The 22,752-nt window shown below is 44.2% G+C and overlaps 1 protein-coding gene across 3 annotated transcripts in view; it reads left to right on the top strand.

Annotated features, from left to right (window-relative positions):
* Positions 1-5,410, top strand: part of INPP5B (inositol polyphosphate-5-phosphatase B) — a 116,520-nt gene extending 111,110 nt beyond the window's left edge. For all 3 annotated transcript variants that reach the window (XM_075853248.1, XM_075853247.1, XM_075853246.1), the window contains 2 exons: positions 2,001-2,112; positions 2,766-5,410. In XM_075853248.1, the coding sequence (XP_075709363.1) occupies positions 2,001-2,112; positions 2,766-2,887 (234 nt within the window). In that variant the 3' untranslated portion in view covers positions 2,888-5,410. The remainder of the gene's footprint in view (positions 1-2,000; positions 2,113-2,765) is intronic.
* The last annotated feature ends 17,342 nt before the right edge of the window (positions 5,411-22,752 follow it).

Below are 22,752 nucleotides of genomic sequence, written 5' to 3'. Positions count from 1 at the left end.
ATGCTCGTGTGAATCCAGCCTAATACTATTTCATGAAGCACAATTTCATACCTGTACTTTCCTCTAAAATGAAAATAAAATCCTCATTCAAAGTAGCACTTCAGCAATTGTTGTTTTTTTTTTTTTTACCTATATAGTACAGCATAGGCTATTGTTAAAGAATAATGTAGAGGCTCATGTGTGTGCCTTGTGTATACCTGTTTTAGTTAATGTGCCATTTATGGGTTGTCTGCCATCTTGGTTCCTTCTTCAGCTTTGATATGGTTCCCCTAATGCAGACTACATTTACCATGATGCTTCTGGCTTTTCAGATGGGGCGGAGTCTCATCACATTCTACTTGCTCTGCTTTGATTTTCATCTAATTGCAGCAAGTCAGAGTTGGGATCTGCTGTGAAGTTGTGTATCACTGTATAACTAGGCACTTTGTTATTCAGCACTTTAGGAAAGTGAGGACAACTGGGGAAGGCTGTAACAGGAGCATTTCTGCACACTGAGAAATATTCCCTTCAGAGAAGATTTCTTTTATATAATATATGCTTAACTTATCCCAAGTTCATTTTAGTAAAAAAATAAAGTAGCAAAATGAACACATCTTAAATGAACACTAAACCTAGCAGCATGCCTGCCGTCAAAATGACAGAAACCACAATGGGGGTGGGGCTTGGTGTTCTTGGTCTCCGATTGCTCCTGCGGTCACTTGTAAGAAAGGGGAGAATGGCTGATCTTCTGAGACCTGCAGAGAAAAATGCATTACAAGTTTCTCACAGTATTCATTAGAATTTAGATAAAAGATAATCAAGGGAGAATTTCTCTTTTTCATGTATTTATTTCCGTCTGGCTTTAAAACTAAACCAAAAGTGCAGCTCTATCCAGCGCTAGAGCCTTGGCCCTGTTCACACAGAGTTTTTTTACACATTTTTTTGACATGGAAACCGCGTTGGAAAACGTCCGAGAATGCCTCCCATTGATTTCAATGTGAGGCGGAGGCATTTTTTCCCGCGAGTGGAAAAACCGCCTCGTGGCAAAAAGAAGCGACATGACCTATCTTGAGGAGGTTTCCGCCTCCAAAACCCCATTTCAATCAATAGGAGACGGAAATAAAACACCTTGACGCGTTTTTGTCAAACCACTGTGCAAAAAACCGCCTGGAGCAGATTTTACAGGCGGAATTTTCCGCCTACAAAAAACTCTGTGTGAACAGGGCCTTTATGTTCACACAGAGTTTTTTTGCAGGCAGAAAATTCTATCTGGAAAAATCAGCTCCGGTTTTTTTAAGTGGTTTTGCACCACACGGATTTTTTTGCTGTGTTTTGAGGCTTTTTTTTTTTTTTTTAGCTCTCCAACAGAAAAATGGAATAACCGCAAGCGTTTTTTGTCCGAAAACGTGGGGAAAAAAAAGCGTTTATTTCCGTCTCCCATTGATTTCAATGGGCTTTTTGAGGCGGAAAACGCCTCAAGATTGGGCATGTCTCTTCTTTTTTGCGGTTTCCATGGCAAAAAAAAAACTGTGTGAACAGGGCTTTATTAGAGTGGCACCTCCCTCTCCAGTCACACTGCTCCAAACTGTTCTCGCGCTAAACACTAAGGTCCTTTTCATGCAGTCTGAGCACAGCTTAGGAAAAAGTGTTGGGGGGTTAAAGAGACTCCAAGCAAAACTGATACTACAGGGCCCAAGGAAGCATTGCATGACATAAGTATTCTCCTTGTTCTTCTGCGAGTCTTGTACCGATCTCTCCGTTCCTGCACGAGGTATAACACAGCCTATGGCGGCAGAACTCCTGACCAATCAGCCCTGTGGCTGCAGGTCACCTTTGTTTACACACTTGTCCATCCAGCAGGCTAAATTTACAAGCTATATACAGTACATAGAGAACAATGTACACAGTCCACATTTCTAAAGTTTTTTGCTAAAATGATAAGTAGTATCTCCAAATTTAAATGGGTAAGGAAAATAAATTGCACATGAAATACTATAATTTTTGATTTTTATGTCTATTAGATTATTTCAATGTTGCCACTGCATCATAAAAATGTCTTCAAGTGCTTGATATCATTTTTACGGGAGCTGCTTAGTAACTCGCTACAGAATCATCTGGATGTCAACATTTTAGGTAACAGGTTTTTCCTTTCTTTTTTCTTTCTATTCAAATTGGATTCACTTAATTTTTGTATAATATTGATTTATGTATTATTGATGTATAGTTTTGTGAGAAATTGTCTTTTTTTTTTTGTTAGCATAAAGTGTAATGTATTGAGTTAAATGCCTGTTAGCTAACTAATGGATGTTCTCACTCAGTAACTGACAGTCTTCCATTTTTGTAAGTGTGCATACAGAGATAGCTGACAATCAGGTAGTTGGACCATCCATTGAAGCCAAAAACTCAGAGGGAGGAGGGATTTAAAAAGGACAGTCATTCCTGACATGTCAATTTTAGTGCATACTTGTATTTCCCATGAAACAACAATTCTGGAGCATCTTCTCTTAGAACTCTGCAATGTTCCATTCCTTTGTTATTCTTCCTAGAAATTGAATAAATTGACAACTGGGTGTTACCATTTCCCTTGTCAAAGGGGTGTGTCCCTCCAAATTCTCATTGTGTCAGCACTAATTGGACATTGTTTGTGTAGGGACACAACCCTAACTGTTTACACCCAGTTGTCAATTTATTTATGCATTTTCAAAAGGATTAACCGAGGAAGAAATTACAATGTCAGGGAAAACTTTTCCTGCTTTTAACGCTTTTTTTTTTTTTTTTATTCACAGCAAGTATATTTGGAAACCTATTACTCCGACCTCTGCCTGATCAGTCAACACCAAGCAACTTGGACAAGAGAAAGTTTCAGGAATTCGTTCAGCAGTTCCTCATTGGGTCAGAAAGTCCTTAGTATCTGGATCCTGTCTGTGATTAACCATCTTTCTTCCAGAAAATGTTCTTGCTCACCTACCTAGTCTGGTTATAATCCCTGTTTTTATGGTGTCTCATCCAAATGACCGATTTTATATTTTACTACATTGCAAATCTCCATGCTTTCTGAAAAAAGTATATTTAAGGGATGGACTTGTATTCCTTTGCTAACAATTACCACTGTGCCTTAAATAACCTGTATTGTGTTATGAATTCTGTAATGACTTACATGAATGAAATACTGTTGGTAATATATTTGTCACTACCAAACATTCCATTTTAATTTGCCCAAAATATAAAGTATATCAAAGCTTGAGGACCATTTTAAATGATAATCTTTACATGAGAATATGTGACCTGGCAACGCAGGAAACTGGTATGGAACTGTTAGTACTTGAGTTCTCTCTCAGTCATGGTGAGCTTCAGGAATTGTATGACCTTCTGTGGTGTAAGAAGTCCTACTTGCATAATGTCAATTCTCCTAGCTCATAGAGTAGCTTTACACTCTTAGGCCTTATTCACATGAACGTGTCAGTTTTGCACGCATAAAAATCGCAGCGTTTTACCTGCATTGCAGTTCCGTGTGACATCCGTGTACGGTGCGCGTCTGTGTTTTTTACGTGCATATGTCCATTATTTTTTTTTGCGGATGTAAAAAACGCTAAGGAAGTGTTTTTTCTTTTTCTCATCATTTCTTTACCAACTGTTGGGTGAATCACGGACAGCACTCTGATGACGTCTGTGTGCTGTCCATGATTTTCACGCACCTATTGGCTTCAATGGGTGCATGATTCGCAAAAAATGCACAAGAATAGGACATGCAGTGAGTTTCACGCAGCAGACGCACACTGCGTGAAAAACACAATGTCTGAATAGCCCCATTGAATTGCGTAGGTCCGTGTGACATCAGTTGTTTTAACGCGCATAACACGGACGTGAAATACACTCATGTGAATAAGGCCTTAGATGCATGCAATTCATAATCACATGGTCTAGAGTCCAATAAAAGTCAAAATGCTGCACACTACTGGGTCATTTTCCATGGCAACACTCTCTTTTTTTAATTTAAAATCCATTGGAAAACAGATTTGCTGATCTTCCGATCAAAATTTGTAGCCCTCCTGAAGTTTTGTAAACGCCATTTAGACTTTAGAAAGTGGTTGTTTGAGTCTTTACAAATTGAGACAATTGTAATTGACTATAGAAATTAGTAAAAAAAAAGTGTGCAATTCATCAATAAAATGGTATTGATAATTTGATACATGATTCTAATAGCATACGTGATACGGTCTTACATTTACTCCTATGATAAGAAGAGAAAGGAATCCGCACCAATGGAGGAAGACTGACATACATATTAAAAAAAAAGATTCACTATGCAATCTTTTTTTTTTTTTTTCTTTTTTTTTTAAACTTTGGAGCTCTGACGTTTCATTTAGGCTTATAATAATTTACTCCTATGATGCACACCTGTATGTAGAAGCATTTTTGTTGAGATGGGCTCACAAAGACTGATTTTTTTCAAAAAAATTGAAGTTTTACCATAATGAAATGTTTTGGAGGTATCTACGTTGTGCCACAATATTATAATCTACAATATTACATCTCTGCCATGTACAATAAACCATTACTGGTTTATTAACATCCACTGTTTAATGGGGCTGCTTCAGTATTCATGAAAATGCATTCATGACAAATCTAAATGTTATTTACGGTGTATCTAACATTACATTTGTTTTGTAAGAAGTCCGCAATATAAATGATTTGGAGCATTTTTCTAGTATACTTGTTAAGGCTATAGTGCTCTATTTCTCTGTTCCCTTATACACTCAAAATCTCAGCTCTTTGTTACTGGCACTCTGGAACGATCTGCATACAGCTGTATGACTCCTCTGAGGGTAGATTCTGCCGAAGCGCAGCTGCGGTGCAGTCGAAAATTTCACCAGCAGATGCTTTTGCTGCAAATCGGCACAGTTTTTGAATGCTAGTTTATGTTCATGTGGTTTTTGAAGGTGAACAAGCATTCAAAAACCATGTAGAAGTCCATATTGGCAGCAATGAGCAGGCGAGTATGTGTGTGGGGGAACAGAAGAATGATTAATTAAAGAATTTACTTATTATACCCCTAGATCAGGGGCTTATTCAGATATGATAAGCAATAACTATATTGCTAATTGTAATTTTGCATTCTTAGACAGGTAGCCTGGCAGTTGGAGTGAGTTGGTGGTTGTATATTGCAACGTTATCAGCACCATAAGTTAGCCAACTTATTAGAACCTGAAGGTATTGCAACTAAATAATATAGTGTATATCCTTTATTGTCCATGCTGGATAATTGAACTGTTTGAGACATACATAATATCTATTTTTAGACTGTAAAGTCCTTTTTACAAAAGTTTTATTTAAAAAAAAAAAAGTGAAAAAAAATACATTGTGCCACGTTTGAAATAAAATCTAATTTCAGATTTTTTTTTTATTGTAAACTGTTTTGCTGAAAGTTTGTACAGACATTTCCTATCTTGTATGTATACCAAGATACTTAAGATTTTTTTAAATGTTTTATTTAATTGTTTTGTATTAATACAAACTACAGAACCTGTAAAATACTATTCGATAATAAATATTTAATTTTGAATGTATTGTTTCGGTCTTATTGATTTATACTTAATGTTAAAGTTGACCAAATACAATGAGAGGTCTCAGACATTTTTCTTTTCTCAAGTTCCCTACTGGTCTGGTTCAATAGCTGTCCACATTATTCGTGAAACTGGGGTGGAATGGAGGGAGGGGATAGAATAATTAATATGGACCATTTTAACCCCTTCGCCCTGCAGCCATTTTCGTATTTTTCCTCCCCGCCTTCCAAAAGCCAGAACTTTAAAAAAAAAAAAATTTGTTGACGTAGCCGTATGAGGGTTTGTTTTTTGAGGGACAAGTTGTAGTTTTTCATGGCACAATTTAGTGTACCATAAAATGTACTGAGAAACAATTATTTGTGTGGTGAAATGGACAAAAAAGAAAAGCGATTCCGCCATTGTATTTAGGGCGTTTTATCGTGCGGTAAAAACTACATGTATTATATGGGTTGATACGATTACGTCAATACCGAATTTATATAGGTTTGTTGGTTGTTGTTTTGGGGGGTTATTTGTGTCGCCATTTTCTCAGAGCCTTAACTTTTTTTTATATATTTTTGCCGATTTTAGCAGTATAAACCTTTAGCAGTATACCTTTCTGAGACCTACCGTGTGCCCAAAGAGCAGTTAATGACCACATATGGGGCATTGTCGTACTCTTAAGAAATTGCTTCACAAATTTTGGGGTGCTTTTTCTCCTTTATTCCTTGGGAAAATTGTTGCCTTAGACTACATCTTCTTGGAAAAAAAATGCCATTTCTAATTTTCACATCCCCATTCTAATAAATTCAGATCAATTTCTTGTGGGGTGTAGTTTCCCAAAACGAGTCACTGGTACCGCAGAGGCTTTAGAAATACGACATGGTGCCCAGAAACCAATCCAGCAAAATCTCCGCTCCAAAAGCCAAATGGTGCTCCTTCCATTCTGAGCCCTGCCGTAGGCCCAAACAGCAATTTATGACCACATATGGGGTATTTCTCTACTTTAAAGAAGTTGCTTTACAAACGTTGGGAAGGGAGTTTTCTCCTTTTATTTGGTGAAAAAATGAAAAATTGTGTGCTAATGCTACATCTTATTGGAAAAAAAATTACATGTTTTATTTTCACAGCCCAATTCTAATAAAATCTATGAAACACCACTGGGGGTCAAAATGCTCACTACACCCCTAGATTAATTCCTCAAGTGTTGTAGTTTCCCAAATGGAGTCATTTTTGGGGTGCTCCAATAGCAGTTCATGATGACATATGGGGTATTTCTGTACTCGCAAGACATTTCTTTACATATGTTGGGGAGCTTTTTCTCCTTTTTTTCCTCTTGTAAATTAATAATTTTTTTTAGCTAAAACGTCATCTTGTTAGAAAAATAATTATTTTTCATTTTCACGTCCAAATTCTAATTAAAACCTCGAAACACCTGTGGGGGTGAAAATGCTCACTACACCCCTAGATTAAACTTCTTGTGGGGTGTAGTTTCCAAAATTGGGTGTTTTGGCACCACAACACCTCTTCAAACCTGACATGGTGCCTAAAATATAAATTTTCACGCGCCTCACACGGACCTATTAGTCTATGGGGCCGTGCAGACAGTCTGTGATTTTTAAGCACTTCCGTGGGACGCGCGTGATTCGCGCAACAGCAGTAAAAAGTATGATTGAAAACCGAAAAGCACCACGTGCCTTTCTGTTTACAAACAGTGTCATAAAGATGGCGGCCGCGCATCATATGGTGATGACACACGGAGCTGTTAAGTGCCTTTTGCTCGCACAAAACGCTGTGTTTTTTTGCGCGCACAAAACACACACACTCGTGTAAATCCGCCCTTAGTCTAGTAGCACTCTAGGGCCACATGTGGGATATTTCTAATAGCTGTAGTAGAATCTGGGCAATCAATACTGAGTTGTGTCTCTCTGGTAAAACCTTCTGTGTGTAACAACTTGGGGGACAGCTTAGCTCACAGGATCGCCATCTCCAGGGTGAGATGGTTGGCACACATAGAAAGTTCACTCCAACTCATTGAATAAGGGTTCAAACCAGCTAGCTTTATTGTCTTCAACACAGCAAGCAGTTTTACAACAAAACTGTACAAAATAAACCCTAGGCCGCCCATCCTCTAACTAATACATACAGTGTTCCTCACTAAGAGACACTGATCCTTGTGCCCAGTACCTCAAAACATACACCGCTTTACCATACGTGGTGGTGATTCTCACAGAGAGCCCTGTGTGAATAGCGCACACCTCATTTACAGAGCCATCTCAGATGAAGCCTAACTAGGCTCATCAGACAGCCCAAGACCCGGACTGTATGAATGGAGTGGAAGCCCATCCTTCTCCTTCACACTCCAGCAAACCAGGCCCTATTCCGGGTTGTACACCCAAGCAACAGCTGAGAAAATCCACACTGCTGTACATGCTCCCTGGTTGCTTAAAAACTAACAGTTTATGCACTGTCCAGCAGCTGCACTGCTACATGTGTTGCAGAAAAAATTCACCCTCTAGGGGATTCCGCTCCTAGAGAGAGCCCCTGACATCACTGTCCATATATGGACAGGGGCTCCTCCTGGAGCGGAATCCCTGGCCACATCGTGGCTGATGCTCTAGTTGGGGAATCTGCACCTAGAGGCAGCCCCAATGGTGCTGTCTACAGGGGGGTAGCGCTATATTCAGGGGAAGCACTATCTTCAAGGGGGTGTGGCACTATCTAAACGGGCACTGTGGCACTTGCGCATTAATTGTCCACTCAACGGGGATTCCCCGGGCACAGCAGTACTTTTAGCACTGAGCCCGGGGAAGCTTTTGATGTCGCTATATGGAGAGTGACATCAGGGGTACCTCCTGCAGCGGAATACCCTGCCAGAGCGTTGCCGACGCTCTGTCCAGGGATTCTGCTCCTGGAGGAGACCCTAACGTCACTGTAGTGACGTCAGGGACTCCCTCCAGGAGATGAATCCCCAGCCAGAGCATTGCCGACGCTCTAGCCGGGGATTCCGTCCCTATAGGGAGCCCCTGATGTTACTGTCCTTATTTGGACAGGGGCTTCTAGAACGGAATCCCCAGCCACAGCGTGGCCAATGCTCTGGCTGGGGATTCCGCTCCTAGAGGGAGCCCCAATGGCACTGTTCTACAGCGGGGTAGCGCTATCTACAAGGGGGGCACTATCTTCAAGCAGGGTGTGGCACTATCTACATGAACACTTTGGCACTATTTGGCCACTATCTACAGTGGACACTGTGGCTTTATCTACATGGGCACTGTGTGTGGCACTATCTACATTTGCACTGTGGGACTATGTGGGCAGTGGCACTAGGGGTAGATATGGGGACATTATACTGTACGGTGGAAGCTAAGGGGGCATTATACTGTATGTGGCAGCTATGGGGGCATTATATGTTATGGGGCCGCTATAGGGTTATTGTACTGTATGGGGCAGCTGTGGGGGCATTATACTGTATGGGGGCTGCTATGGAGCATTATACTGTATAGGGCAGCTATGTGTCATTATACTCTGAGGGCATTATACTGTATGGGGGCAGCTATTGGGGCATTTTTCTGTATGGGGCACCTATGGGGCATTATAATGTATGGGGGCATCTTTGTGGGCATTATACTGTATGGGGCAGCTATTTGGCATTATACTGTGTGGGAGGCACTATGGGGTATTGTACTGCATGGGGAAAATACAGGGGTATTATACTGTATGGGGGCAGCTAAGGTGGCATTACACTGTATAGGGCAGCTATGGGGAATTATACTGTATGGGAGCAGCTAAGTGTGCTTTATACTGTATGGTGGCAGCTAAGGGGGCATTATACTGTATTGGGACAGGTAAGGCAGCATTATACTGTATAGGGCAGCTATGGGTAGTGCACTATATGGGGCATGTATGGGACATTATACTGCATGGGGCAGTTATTGGGGCATTATACTGTATGGGGGCGTAATGCTGTATGGTGGCAGTTATAGGGCATTATACTGCATGGGGTCATCTGTATGGGCATTATACTGCATGGGGTCATCTGTGTTGGCTTTATACTGCATGGAGGCATCTATGGGCATTATACTGTATGGGGCAGCTATGGGGCAATATACTGCCTGGGGGTACTATATGGGGTATTATACTGTATGAGGGCATTATTCTGTATGGGGGCATCTATGGGGCATTATACTGTATGGCTTCATCTATGGGGCATTATACTGTATGGAGCATCTGTGTGGGCCTTATACTGTATGGGGCAGCTGTGGGGGCATGATACTGTATGGGGGCAGCTAAGGGGCATTATACTGTATGGGGGCAGCTATAAGGGCATTATACTGTATAGGGCAGCTGTGGGGGCATTATACTGTATAGGACAGCTATGGGTAGTACACTATATGGGGCAGGTATGGGACATTATACTGCATGGGGAAGTTATAGGGCATTATACTGCATGGGGTCATCTGTGTGGGCTTTATACTGCATGGAGGCATCTATGGGCATTATACTGTATTGGGCAGCTATGGGGCAATATACTGCCTGGGGGTACCATGGGGTATTATACTGTGTGGGGCAAATATAGGGGCATTATACTGTATGGAGCAGCTAAGGTGGCATTACACTGTATGGGGGCGGCTATGGGGAATTCTGTGTGGGGCAGCTAAGGGGGCTTTATACTATATGGTGTCAGCTAAGGTGACATTATACTGTATAGGGGCAGCGAAGTCAACATACTGTATGGGGGCAGCTAAGGGGTCATTATACTGTATGGGGCAACTATAGGGGCATTATACTGTATAGGTGTCATGTAGGGTTCGTGGACCCACTGGGCCGTACCGACATGGCGGTATGACAGCTGGCCAACAGAGCGCAGGTCAGAGTCTATAGTTCATATAGGGTACCTGTGGCAGCTCGGACAGTAGCAAGGCAGGCTAGGCAGGAACTACGCAGCAGGAAGGACAGGCGTGGTATACAGCACGGCTACAGCTCAACACGGCACTAAATCAGGGTACAGGAACAGGGAACACTGGGAGCAGGAAACACTAGGGGACCATTTGCAAGACAAACTTGGAATACGACAACAACGCTCAGGCGTGGGAGGATGGGGCTGGAACCTTCTTATAGCCCAGGGTGCTCTGGGAGCAATTAGTTCAATCTCCAACATGCGTGCGCTTTGGCTTCTTAAGTCTTTACTGAGCTCGTGATCGCACCCTGGTGGTCACTTTGGAGCAGGACGGCCGTATGTGCAGACTTCTCTTGAGAGAACGGCGTCGACTGGATGGAAGGAGTTCGTGGTCAGCCACTACGAACGTTACAATAGGGCAGCTATGGGTCTTTATACTCTATGAGGGCATTATACTGTATGGGGGAAGCTATGGGGGCTTTATGCTCTATGGGCGCAGCTATTGGGGCATTATTCTGTATGGGGCAGCAATGGGGCATTATATTGTATGGGGGCATCTTTGTGGCCATTATACTGTATGGGGCAGCTATGGGGGCATTATGCTGTATGGGGCATTATACTGTATGAAGGAATTTGTGTGGGCATCATACTGTATGGGGGCTTCTGTGTTGGCTTTATACTGTATGGGGGCATCTATGTGGGCAATATACTTTGTGGGGGCAGCTATTTGGCATTATACTGTGTGGGAGGCACTATGGGGTATTGTACTGCATGGGGAAAAAACAAGGTCTTAGGCCTCATGCACACGACCGTATTTTTTCCCACCCGTAAATACTGGCGTAAATACGGGTCCGGTGTCACACGTATTCGACTCGTTTTGCACCAGTATTTACGAACCCGTGCCCATAAATATGGGTCCGGTGTCACCCGTATTTACGGGCACGTTTTTGGCGGCAAAATAGCACTGCACTAATCGGCAGCCCCTTCTCTCTATCAGTGCAGGATAGAGAGAAAGGACAGCCCTTTCTGTAATAAAAGTTAAAGAAATTCATACTTACCGGCCGTTGTCTTGGTGACGCGTCCCTCTCTTCACATCCAGCCCGACATCCCTGGATGACGCGGCAGTCCATGTGACCGCTGCAGCCTGTGATTGACCTGTGATTGGCTGCAGCGGTCACATGGCCTGAAACGTCATCCAGGACGTCGGGCCGGATGTCGAGAGGGACGCGTCACCAAGGCAACGGGCGGGAGACCGGACTGGAGGAAGCAGGAAGTTCTCGGTAAGTATGAACGTCTTTTATTTTTATTTTTTACAGGTTTATTCTGATCGGTAGTCACTGTCCAGGGTGCTGAAAGAGTTACTGCCGATCAGTTAACTCTTTCAGCTCCCTTGACAGTGACTATTTACTGACGTCGCTTAGCAACGCTGCCGTAATGACGGGTGCACACATGTAGCCACCCGTCATTACGAGAGCTCCATAGACTTCTATGGACTGTCCGTGCCGTTATTACGGCCTGAAATAGGACATGTTCTATCTTTTTCAACGGCACGGGCACCTTCCCGTGAGAAAACGGGAAGGCACCCGTCGCCAATAGAAGTCTATGAGCCCGTTATTACGGGTCGTAATTACGACCCGTAATAACGGGAGTTTTTACGGTCGTGTTCATGAGGCCTTATACTGTATGGGGGCAGCTAAGGTGGCATTACACTGTATAGAGCAGCTATGGGGAAATATACTGTATGGGAGCAGCTAAGGGTGCTTTATACTGTTTGGTGGCAGCTAAGGGGGCATTATACTGTGTTGGGACAGGTAAGGCAGCATTATACTGTATGGGGGCAGCTAAGGGGGCATTATACTGTATAGGTGTCATGAACAAATACACAGAAAACAGTGAGGTCCCTGTTCTTCCCAAACCTCTGTCCCTACCTACTTGTACGACCCGACCTAAACGACGGCGCACAACTGGGCGGCGTTCCCTATACTGGTACAAGTGAAACTGACAAACAGATAAGACAGAGACAGTACGAAATAACAAAGTTTAACCTGGGAAGTACATGGAGGGAGAGGCAGGGCAATTGCGCCACGGACAAGTCTGGGCGCAAAAGGCGGAGTCAGGCAGGCAGGGTCAAACCGGGAGAATGCGGAAATATCGAAGTCAGAAGGCAAAGAAAAGTCAGGAGTCCAGCCGAGGTCAGGTCACAAGAAGTCAAAAAGCAAGTCGCTCAGGGGAGTCTGAAACAAGGGAAAGCACCAGGCAAGGAAACTAATTACAGACAAAGGCCATCTATCCCAGGCTGAACTAAATAAGGAGAGGGCGGGAGCTCAGGAATATCAGCCAGGCTTTGATTGGCCTGACGCTCCTGAGCTCCTATTGGCTGCAGACTGCCTCAGTCTGCAAGGCTGGACGACGCCCGAGCGAGTAACTCTCAATGTCCTGGAGACCGAGGGAGACGCAGGCAGCGAGTATGTGACAGTACCCCCCCCCCCTTTTACGAGGGGCCACTGGACCCTCAACCCCCGAACCAGGTTTATTTGGAAACTTTTTCTGAACGTTTTTTTTATAAGGGTCCGAGCATGGATATCTCGGACTGGGACCCAAGTCCTCTCCTCTGGACCATATCCTTTCAAATGGACCAGGTACTGGATAGACCCCTGAACCTTTCTACTGTCCAGCAATCTGGCCAGCTCGAACTCCTGTCCCTCGGGTGTCAATACTGGGACAGGGGGTTTCCCTATGGTAAGGATGGGGGGGAACAAATCTATTCAGAAGAGAGGAATGAAACACATCGTGGATGCGGAAGGAGACCGGGTTGATGCTCTCCATGACTTCATAAGGACCGATGTACTTGGGGGCGAACTTTCTGGAGGGTACCCTCAGGTGGAGGTTCTTGGAAGATAACCAAACCCGATCTCCCACCAATAAATCAGGATTAGCCGAATGCCTTTTATTGGCCTGAAGCCACTGGTGGTCCTGGACTGCCCTGAGATTACTCTGGACCTGGTCGCAGATGACCCTCAAATTCCCAGTGAGAAGCTCCACTTCAGGGTTATCTGATACACATGGGGAAAATGATGAAAACCGGGGATTAAAACCATGATTAGCAAAGAATGGAAAAACTTCTGATGATGTGCTGATGTGATTATTGAGGGCAAATCTCGCAAGCACCAGAAACCTGAACCATTTATCCTGAGCGTTGGCCACGAAACATCTGAGATACTGTTCCAGAGACTGATTGGTCCTCTCAGTCTGGCCATTAGTTTCTGGATGGAAGGCCGATGAAAAGGACAAGTCTAGTCCTAACTGCTTGCAGAATGCCCACCAAAACAACGATACAAATTGGACCCCCCTGTCAGAGACCATGTTAACAGGTACCCCGTGCAAACGTAAAATATGTTTAATAAAAAGGTTAACTAGCTCTTTAGCATTGGGCAATTTCTTCAGGGGAATGAAGTGGGCCATTTTACTAAACCGGTCTACCACTACCCAGATCACCGACCTGCCCTTGGACGAAGGGAGATCGGTGATAAAATCCATGGCTAGATGGGTCCAGGGTCCTTGGGGCACCGACAAAAGACACAGCAAGCCTGCAGATTGGGATCTGGGAGTTTTAGACCGGGCGCAGGTTTCACATGAGACCACGTAGGCTCGGACATCCCGTAGCAGCCCTGGCCACCAGAAACCACGGGTGACAAGGTCCCTGGTACCAGAGATGCCTGGATTACCTGACAGGACTGAGTCATGACACTCCTGGAGGAGCCTCAGCCGGAGGTGTAGGAGTGCAAACAATTTGCCCTCTGGAAGGGCTTCAGGGGCAGAGTCCTGGCTGGCCTTGATCTCTGTGGTCAGTCAGAGTCTACGGTTGCCACTACCGCACCAGGAAGCAATACTCCTTCAGGTTTGGTCTCAGGCGGAGGAGTGGCCAGAAAACTACGGGACAGAGCATCCGCTTTAATATTCTTTGAACCAGGCCTGTAGGTAACAACAAAATTGAACCTGGTAAAAAATAGAGCCCATCTAGCCTGTCTAGGTTTGAGTCTCTTGGCTGATTCTAGAAAGACCAACTTTTTATGGTCAGTGAGCACCGTGACCCGATGTCTTGCTCCTTCGAGAAAATGGCGCCATTCCTCCAAAGCCCATTTGATGGCCAGCAGTTCCCGATTACCCACATCGTAATTTTGCTCAGTAGGAGAAGACTTACGGGAAAAGAAGGCACAGGGTCGGAGGTGAGTGTGAGAAGTAGGACCCTGAGACAATACTGCTCCCACACCCACCTCGGAAGCATCCACCTCCAGAATAAAGGGTTGAGTTTGATCTGGTTGGATTAGTACCGGGGCAGAGGAATAGCACCCCTTAAGGAGCTCCAAGGCTCGGACCGCCTCCAGAGACCAGTGGAGGAGATCTGCACCTTTACGGGTGAGATCGGTAAGGAGTTTGGCGATTACTGAAAAGTTTTAGATAAAACGTCTGTAATAATTTGCGAACCCTAAAAACCTTTGGAGGGCTTTCAGGGAAGCAGGCCAAACCCAGTCATATACCGCCTGGACCTTGGCAGGATCCATGCGGAAAACCTCAGGTGTAAGGATGTGTCCCAAGAAAGGCATCTCTTGAGTACCAAAACTACATTTTTCAAACTTAGCGAACAAATTATCCTCCCTGAGAATGTGGAGGACAGTCCTGACATGTATGACGTGCGAGTCCCAGTCCTTGGAAAACACCAAACTGTCATCTAAGTATACCACCAAGAAGAGCCCCAGATAGACTCTAAAAATATAATTTACGAAAGTCTGGAACACAGTTGGCGCATTCCATAGACTGAAGGGCATCACTAGGTACTCAAAGTGCCCTTCGGGGGTGTTAAAGGCAGTCTTCCACTCATCCCCCTTACGAACTCTAATCAGGTTATAGGCCCACCGCAGGTCAAACTTAGAGAACAATTGGGCCCCCTGAACCTAATTAAAGTGATCGGGGATGAGCGGAAGTGGGTGTTGGTTCTTTATGGTAATATTGTTAAGCTGACGGTAGTCGATACAGATGTCGGAGCCCCCCGTCTTTCTTCCCCACAAAGAAGAAACCAGCACCTACAGGTGATGAGAAGGGGCGGATGTACCCCTTGGCCAGGCTCTCCTGGATATACTCCCTCATCGCTTCACACTCAGGGCAAGATAGATTAAAGATTCTACCATGTGCGCAATCGTGTACTCGATGAGGAGGTAACTCTTCACTGAAGTCCTGAATAAATTCAGGAAGAGTGTTCCCCTCCTCAACGAGACTGACCCTTAAGGTGGACATACAAGGTGACAAACACTTCTTACCCCAAGTAACAAGTTCCCCCGTCACCCAAGCTAAGATGGGGTTATGCTTGCGCAACCAGGGGAGACCTAATAAAATCTCGGTGGATAGCCCCTTAAGGACAAACATAGTACATTCCTCCAAGTGAATTGAACCAATCTTTAAACAAAACACAGGGGTAGACTGGAAAACGTGCCCGCAAGCTAACGGGGAGGAGTCTACCCCTACCAGGGGAATAGGAAGAGACAAATCAATAAGGGGTAAACCAATCGACAAAGCAAAACTGTGGGAAATAAAATTAGCAACGGACCCTGAGTCCACAAACGCAGAACCTATCCCAGTCTTGCCCAAAAATGACACCTGGGCTGGCAACAAGACCTTATTAAAATGAATGGGAGATACCTGTGTGCCCAAGTGACCTCCCCGATGACCACTTAGGCGCGGAAGTTTTCCGGAGTCTTCTTTTTTGCGTTTCGGACAGGCGCTGAGTAGATGGTCCGCGTCTCCACAGTAGAAGCATAAGGCATTTTGCGGCGGAACTCCCTGCGAACTTTCGGATCTCCTGTGATCCCTATCTCCATCTGTTCCTCCTGGTAGTCAGCTGAAGAAGATGGCACTGGGACAGCTCGAGACCTAGGAGGATCGACTGGAGTAGGAGGACCGGACCATTCCTGCCGACGCTCCCGGATGCATCGGTCGAGACGGACAGCGAGATTCATGAGCTAATCTAGGGAGTCACGGCGTCAGTCAGTCCTAGCCTGAAGTGGTACTTCAGGGTTGAGTCACCCCAGGTCGATTCCACAGACCACTTCCTAAACTCAGAGCAGTACTCCTCTACCGGCCCCCTTATCCTGATGAAGTCCCCCTAACTGAGTTTCAGCGAATGCTGTCATGTCGGGTTTGTCATAGAGATGTCCCAGGGCAGAAAAGAAAGCGTCGACAGAGGAGCATTGGGGACTAGTGGGAGATAAAGAAAATGCCCAATCCTGGGGGTCCCCCCAGTAGACAGGATATGATGATCCCCACACGTTGAGACTCAGAGCCAGAAGAATGGGGCCGTAACTGAAAATAAAGCATGCAGCTCTCACGAAAAACATTTATCGCCAGAGAAACGATCGGGTTACTGGATTTGTGGGTTCCAGCACAGGTGCGGGAGGGTAGGCTGCCACGGGTAACACAGGGGCGGCCACCTGCGGGGCATGCTACTGCTGGTAGACTCTCTGGGCCAGATCCTGCACCAATTGGGTGAAACCTTCATTTGCTCTGTTAATCCTACCAAAGGGTCCATGGCAAACAAAGCCAGACAACAGGGAAGAGCAGGTAAAAGGTCTGTAATTCTGTCATGAACAAATACACAGAAACCAGTGAGGTCCCTGTTCTTCCCAAACCTCTGTCCCTACCAACTTGTACGAACCGACCTAAACGACGGCGCACAACTGGGCGGCGTTCCCTATACTGGTACAAGTGAAACTGACAAACAGATAAGACAGAGACAGTACGAAATAACAAAGGGTAACCTGGGAAGTACACGGAGGGAGAGGCAGGGCAAGTGCGCCGCAGACAAGTCTGGGCGCAAAAGGCGGAGTCAGGCAGGCAGGGTCAAACCGGGAGAGTGCGTAAAAAACAAAAGTCAGAAGGCAAAGAAAAGTCAGGAGTCCAGCCGAGGTCAGGTCACAAGAAGTCAAAAAGCAAGTCGATCAGGGGAGTCTGAAACAAGGGAAGGCACCAGGCAAGGCAAGGAAATTCTAATTACAGACAAAGGCCAACATCCCAGGCTGAACTAAATAAGGAGAGGGCGGGAGCTCAGGAACATCAGCGAGGCTTTGATTGGCCTGACGCTCCTGAGCTCCTATTGGCTGCAGACTGCCTCAGTCTGCCAGGCCGGGCGACGCCCGAGCGAGTAACTCTCGATGTCCTGGAGACCGAGGGAGCCGCAGGCAGAGAGTACGTGACAATACGGCAGCTATGGGTAGTATACTATATGGGGCAGCTATGGGGAATTATACTGCGTGGGGCAGCTACGGGGGCATTATACTGTATGGGGGCAGCTATAAGGGCATTATACTGTATAGGGCAGCTGTGGGGGCATTATACTTTATAGGGCAGCTATGGGTTGTACACTATATGGGGCAGATATGGGACATTATACTGCATGGGGCAGTTATGGGGGCATTATACTGTATGGGGGCAGTTATGAGGGCATAATGCTGTATGGAGCAGCTATGGGGCATTATGCTGTATGGTGGCAGTTATAGGGCATTATACTGCATGGGGTCATCTGTGTGGGCATTATAGTACATGGGGGCATCTCTGTTGGCTTTATACTGGCTTTATACTGCATGGAGGCATCTATGGGCATTATACTGTATGGGGCAGCTATGGGGCAATATACTGCCTGGGGTACCATCAGGTATTATACTGTGTGGGGCAAATATAAGGGCATTATGCTGCATGGGGGCAGCTATGGAGGCATTACACTGTATGGGTCGGATATAGGGAATTCTGTGTGGGGCAGCTAAGGGGACTTTATACTATATGGTGTCAGATAAGGTGGCGTTATACTGTATAGGGGCAGCTAAGTCGACATTATACTGTATGGGGCAGCTAAGGGGGCTTTATAATGTATGGTGGCAGCTAAGGGGTCATTATACTGTATGGGGCAACTATAAAGGCATTATACTGTATAGGGCAGCTGTGGGGGCATTATACTGTATGGGGGTAACTATAGGGGCATTATACTATATAAGGGCATCTCTGTTGGCTTTATACTGTATGGAGGCATCTATGGGCATTATACTGTATGAGGCAGCTATGAGGCAACATACTGTGTGGGGGCTGAACGTAGGTGTGTGGGCGGGGATTAGAGGGGGGAGGGAGGTAAATTAATCAGTGGGGATGTCCTGCGGTACACGAGTGTATCACATGATACATCCCCAATTACCTCTCTGGTCCTCTGCAGAGTATGGAGACAGGCAGTATCTCCTGTCTCACTCTCTGCTAATCAAATCAGGACAATGACTAATTGTCATTGTCTTCTTTTGAGCAGATTCCCATGACTAGGTCTGTGTTTCTACAGACCTGGCTCCTGGGACATCAAGATATACAGCACACCAATGGATAAAGTTAAGTGAGGAGTTTATTCACCCATTGTAATGGGGGAATAGGGAAACAGACAAGTGAGCCCTAATCTACCCGCCACTCAGTCCCTGCCTACTTGCAACGACCCGCCCTAGGCGACGGGGTACAACTGGGCGACGGTCCCTACACTCAATAGGTGCACGACAGACAAACAGACAAGGGTACAAAGAAGCAAGGGAAATGGGGAAGTTGCCCACGGAACACCATGAGCAACAAGCTAGGTGAACGAGCCGAGTCAAACCAGGAGATGAGCGAGGTACAAATACGCAGAGCAGAAGAGTGGTCAGAAAAGCCAAGGTCAATCACAAGCAGAGGATAAGTAGTTCAAGAAGCTGCAGCAGGGCCAGGAAACCAACAGAGAAGAATCACAAGCAAGGAGGAACAGGAAAGGCAGGTATAAATAGACAGAGGGCGGGAGCTAGCTCCGTCTGGCCAGGCTGTGATAGGCTCTCCTACTCCTAAGCCTGCCATCCTGAGTGGTGGAAGATGGAGTCAGTCTCACAGACATAGAAGCAGGTGCAGACTGATTACCTATGGGCGTTGACACAGAAGCTGTGCCTGGCAGATCCTTTACACCCATATTCATAGAATCAATGTTTCAACTACTCCATGGTACCACATATCTGTATTGGTCTGACATCTGGACTACCAGATCAAATTTCTGTTTCCTAGGTCTCCGTTATACCCTTCTCTGTATATTTAGAGACTTCTAAAACAGTACCTGTTGGCTCCCTTGACATGTCTATTTTAGTAAATACTTGTATTCCTTATGAATTAGCAATTCTGGAATTATAGAACTCTGCTTCTCTGTTATTCTTCCTAGAAATATATGAATAAATTTATAACTGGGTGTTACCATTCCTCTTGGCAAAGGGTCGTGTGGTAATGTGAGCACTGATTGGACAAGGTCAGTTTGTGTAGTGACACACCCCCAGTTGTCAATTTATTCCTACATTTCTAGGAGGCATAACAGAGGAACGGAACAATCTAGAGTTCTAAAAAAAGATTCTCCAGAATTGTTACCTCACGGTGAATACAATTACTTTCTACAACAAACATGTCAGGAGAGGTGACAGGTGCTATTTAAGTTTGTGGTTGCCTATAGCAACCGTTTCCTTTTGGTCTGATTCCCCTCCTCGTAGATTGTTATTCAAGTCCTGGGGCTAGCCTACTCTGACTAACCCCTTGGTGACCAGCCTATTTGGGATGACCAAGCTATTTTTTAATTGGCACATTCAAAAAGCTAGAACTTTTTTTGTTACCTGTCAACATAGCTGTATGAGGACTTGTTTTCGGCAAAATTAGTTGTGTTTTTCAATGGCACCATTTTGAGGTACATATAATGTTTTTAATACATTTTATTAACTTTGCTTTGGGGAGAATGAAAAAAAAAAGGAATTCCACCAATGTTCTTTGCGTTTTATATTTCCGCCTTTCACCGTGTGGCGTAAATACCAGGTTACCTTTATTCTATGAGTTGATACGATTATAGTGATACCAAATACCTAAAGTTTTCTATGTTGTACTACTTTTGCCCGGCCAATTTTAACCCCTTCAGGACACAGCCTGACATGTGTCACTTTATGTGGTAATAACTTTGGAATGCTTTTACCTATCCAAACGATTCTGAGATTGTTTTCTCGTGACATTGTACTTCATGTTAGTGAAAACATTTGGTTGATAAATTCAATATTTATTTGTGAAAAACACCAAAATCTAGAGAAAATTTGCAAAAATTAGCGCTTTTCTATATTTAAATGTATCTGCTTGTAAAACAGATAGTAATACCACACAAAATAGTTACTATTTCACATATCCCATATGTCTACTTTATGTTGGCATTGTTTTTTTGTTTCTTTTTCTAGGATGTTACAAGGCTTAGAACTTTAGCAGCGATTTCTCACATATTCAAGAAAATTTCAAAAGCTTTTTTTTCAGGGACCAGTTCATTTGTGAATTGGCTTTGAGGGGTCCATACATTACAAACCCCCATAAATCACCACATTTTAAATACTGCACCCCTCAAAGTATTCAAAACAGCATTAAGAAAGTTTCTTAACCCTTTAGGCATTTCACAAGAATTAAAGAAAAGTAGGGGTGAAATTTACAAATTTCATTTTTTTTGCAGAAATTCATATTTAATGCTTTTTTTCTGTAACATAGGGTTTTACCAAAGAAACGCAACTCAATATTTATTGCCCAGATTCTGCAGTTTTTAGAAATATCCCACATGTGGCCCTAGTGTCCTGATGTACTGAAACACAGACATCAGAAGCAAAAAAGCAGGAATGAGGCAGTGAAAATGAAAATATACATTTTTTCAAATTAAACGTAGAATTCTTACATTTTTACAAGGTATGAAGGACAAAAAAAAACCAACAACATTTGAAAAGTAATTTCTCCCGATTACGGCAATACCCGATATGTGGCAATAAGCTGCTGTTTGGACCCACGGCAGGGCTAAGAAGGGAAGGAGCACCATTTGGCTTTTGGAGCTTAAATTTTGCTGAAATGATTTGCGGCGCCATGTCACATTTGCAAAGCCCCTTCGGGACCAAATCAGTGTAAACCTCCAAAAGTGACCCCATTTGGGAAACTACACCCCTGAAGGAGTTTATCTAGGGGTATAGAGAGCATTTTGACCCCACAGGTTTTTTCCCGAATTTAGTGGAATTAGGCCATGAAATTGAAAAGCTAAATTTTTTCCGATAAAACGTGGAAATTTTTAATTTTTACCAGGAATAAAGGAGAAAAAGCACCCCAACATTTGAAAAGCAATTTCTCCCGATTATGGCAATACCCTATAAGTGGTCGTAAACTTATGTTCGGACACGCTGAAAAGGAAAGGAGAACCATTTGGAGCTCAAATTTAGCAGGAATGGTTTTCGGTTGCCATGTCACGCTTCAAAAGTCTCTGCAGGGTCAAAACAGTAAGAGCCCCCCAAAAGTGACCACATTTGGAAAACTACACACTTTAAGGAATCTATCTAGTAGTATAGAGCATTTAGACCCCACAGGTCATTTGCAGAATTTATTAGAATTAGGCCGTAAAAATTAATATCACATTTCTTCCACTAAAAAGTTTACATTTTTTCATTTTCACAAGGGATAAAGGAGAAAAAGCCGCCCAACATTTGTAAAGTAATTTCTCCCGAGTACGTAAATACCCCACATGTGCTCACATCCTGCTAATTGGACACAGGGCAGGGCTCTAAAGGGAAGGAGCACAATTTGGTTTTTGGAGTGGAGATTTTAAAAAATTAGATTTCTGAGACCATGTTGTATTGAGTTAAGGTACCAGTACAGTGGAAAGCCCCGAAAAATTATCCCATTTTGGAAAATACATCCCTGAAGAAATTTATCTAGGAGGTATTGTGAGCATTTTGACCCCGCAAGTGTTTTGCAGAAATTAGTGCACAGTGGATGTTGCAATATGTTGTGCCCAGCTTGTGCCACTGGAGACAAACACCCCATAAATTGTTAAGTGGGTTCTCCAGAATACAGTATTACCCCATATGTGATCATAAACTGCTATTTGGGCACACTGTCAGGCTCAAAAGGACCGCCATTAGTTTTTTGGAGCGTAGATTTTGCTTGGTAGTAGTTTTGTTTGGGGTTTTACTGGTATTTCAGCTTATAATGTGGGGGCATATGTAAACTGTGCAGAGTACATCAGGGTATATGTAAGCTGTGAGGGGTATATCCGGGTATATGTAAGCTGTGTGGAGTACATCAGGGTATATGTAAGCTGGGCGGAGTACATCAGGATATATCTAAGCTGGGTGCAGTACATCAGGGTTTATGTAAGCTGTGCAGAGTACCTCAGGGTATATGTAAGCTGGGCAGTGTACAACAGGGTATATGTAAGTTGGGCAGAGTACATTAGGGTATATGTAAGCTGTG

The sequence above is a fragment of the Rhinoderma darwinii genome, chromosome 2 (genome assembly GCF_050947455.1).
Source record: "Rhinoderma darwinii isolate aRhiDar2 chromosome 2, aRhiDar2.hap1, whole genome shotgun sequence".
NCBI classification, from domain to species: domain Eukaryota; kingdom Metazoa; phylum Chordata; class Amphibia; order Anura; family Rhinodermatidae; genus Rhinoderma; species Rhinoderma darwinii.
This window is presented reverse-complemented; position numbering and strand designations above follow the sequence as displayed.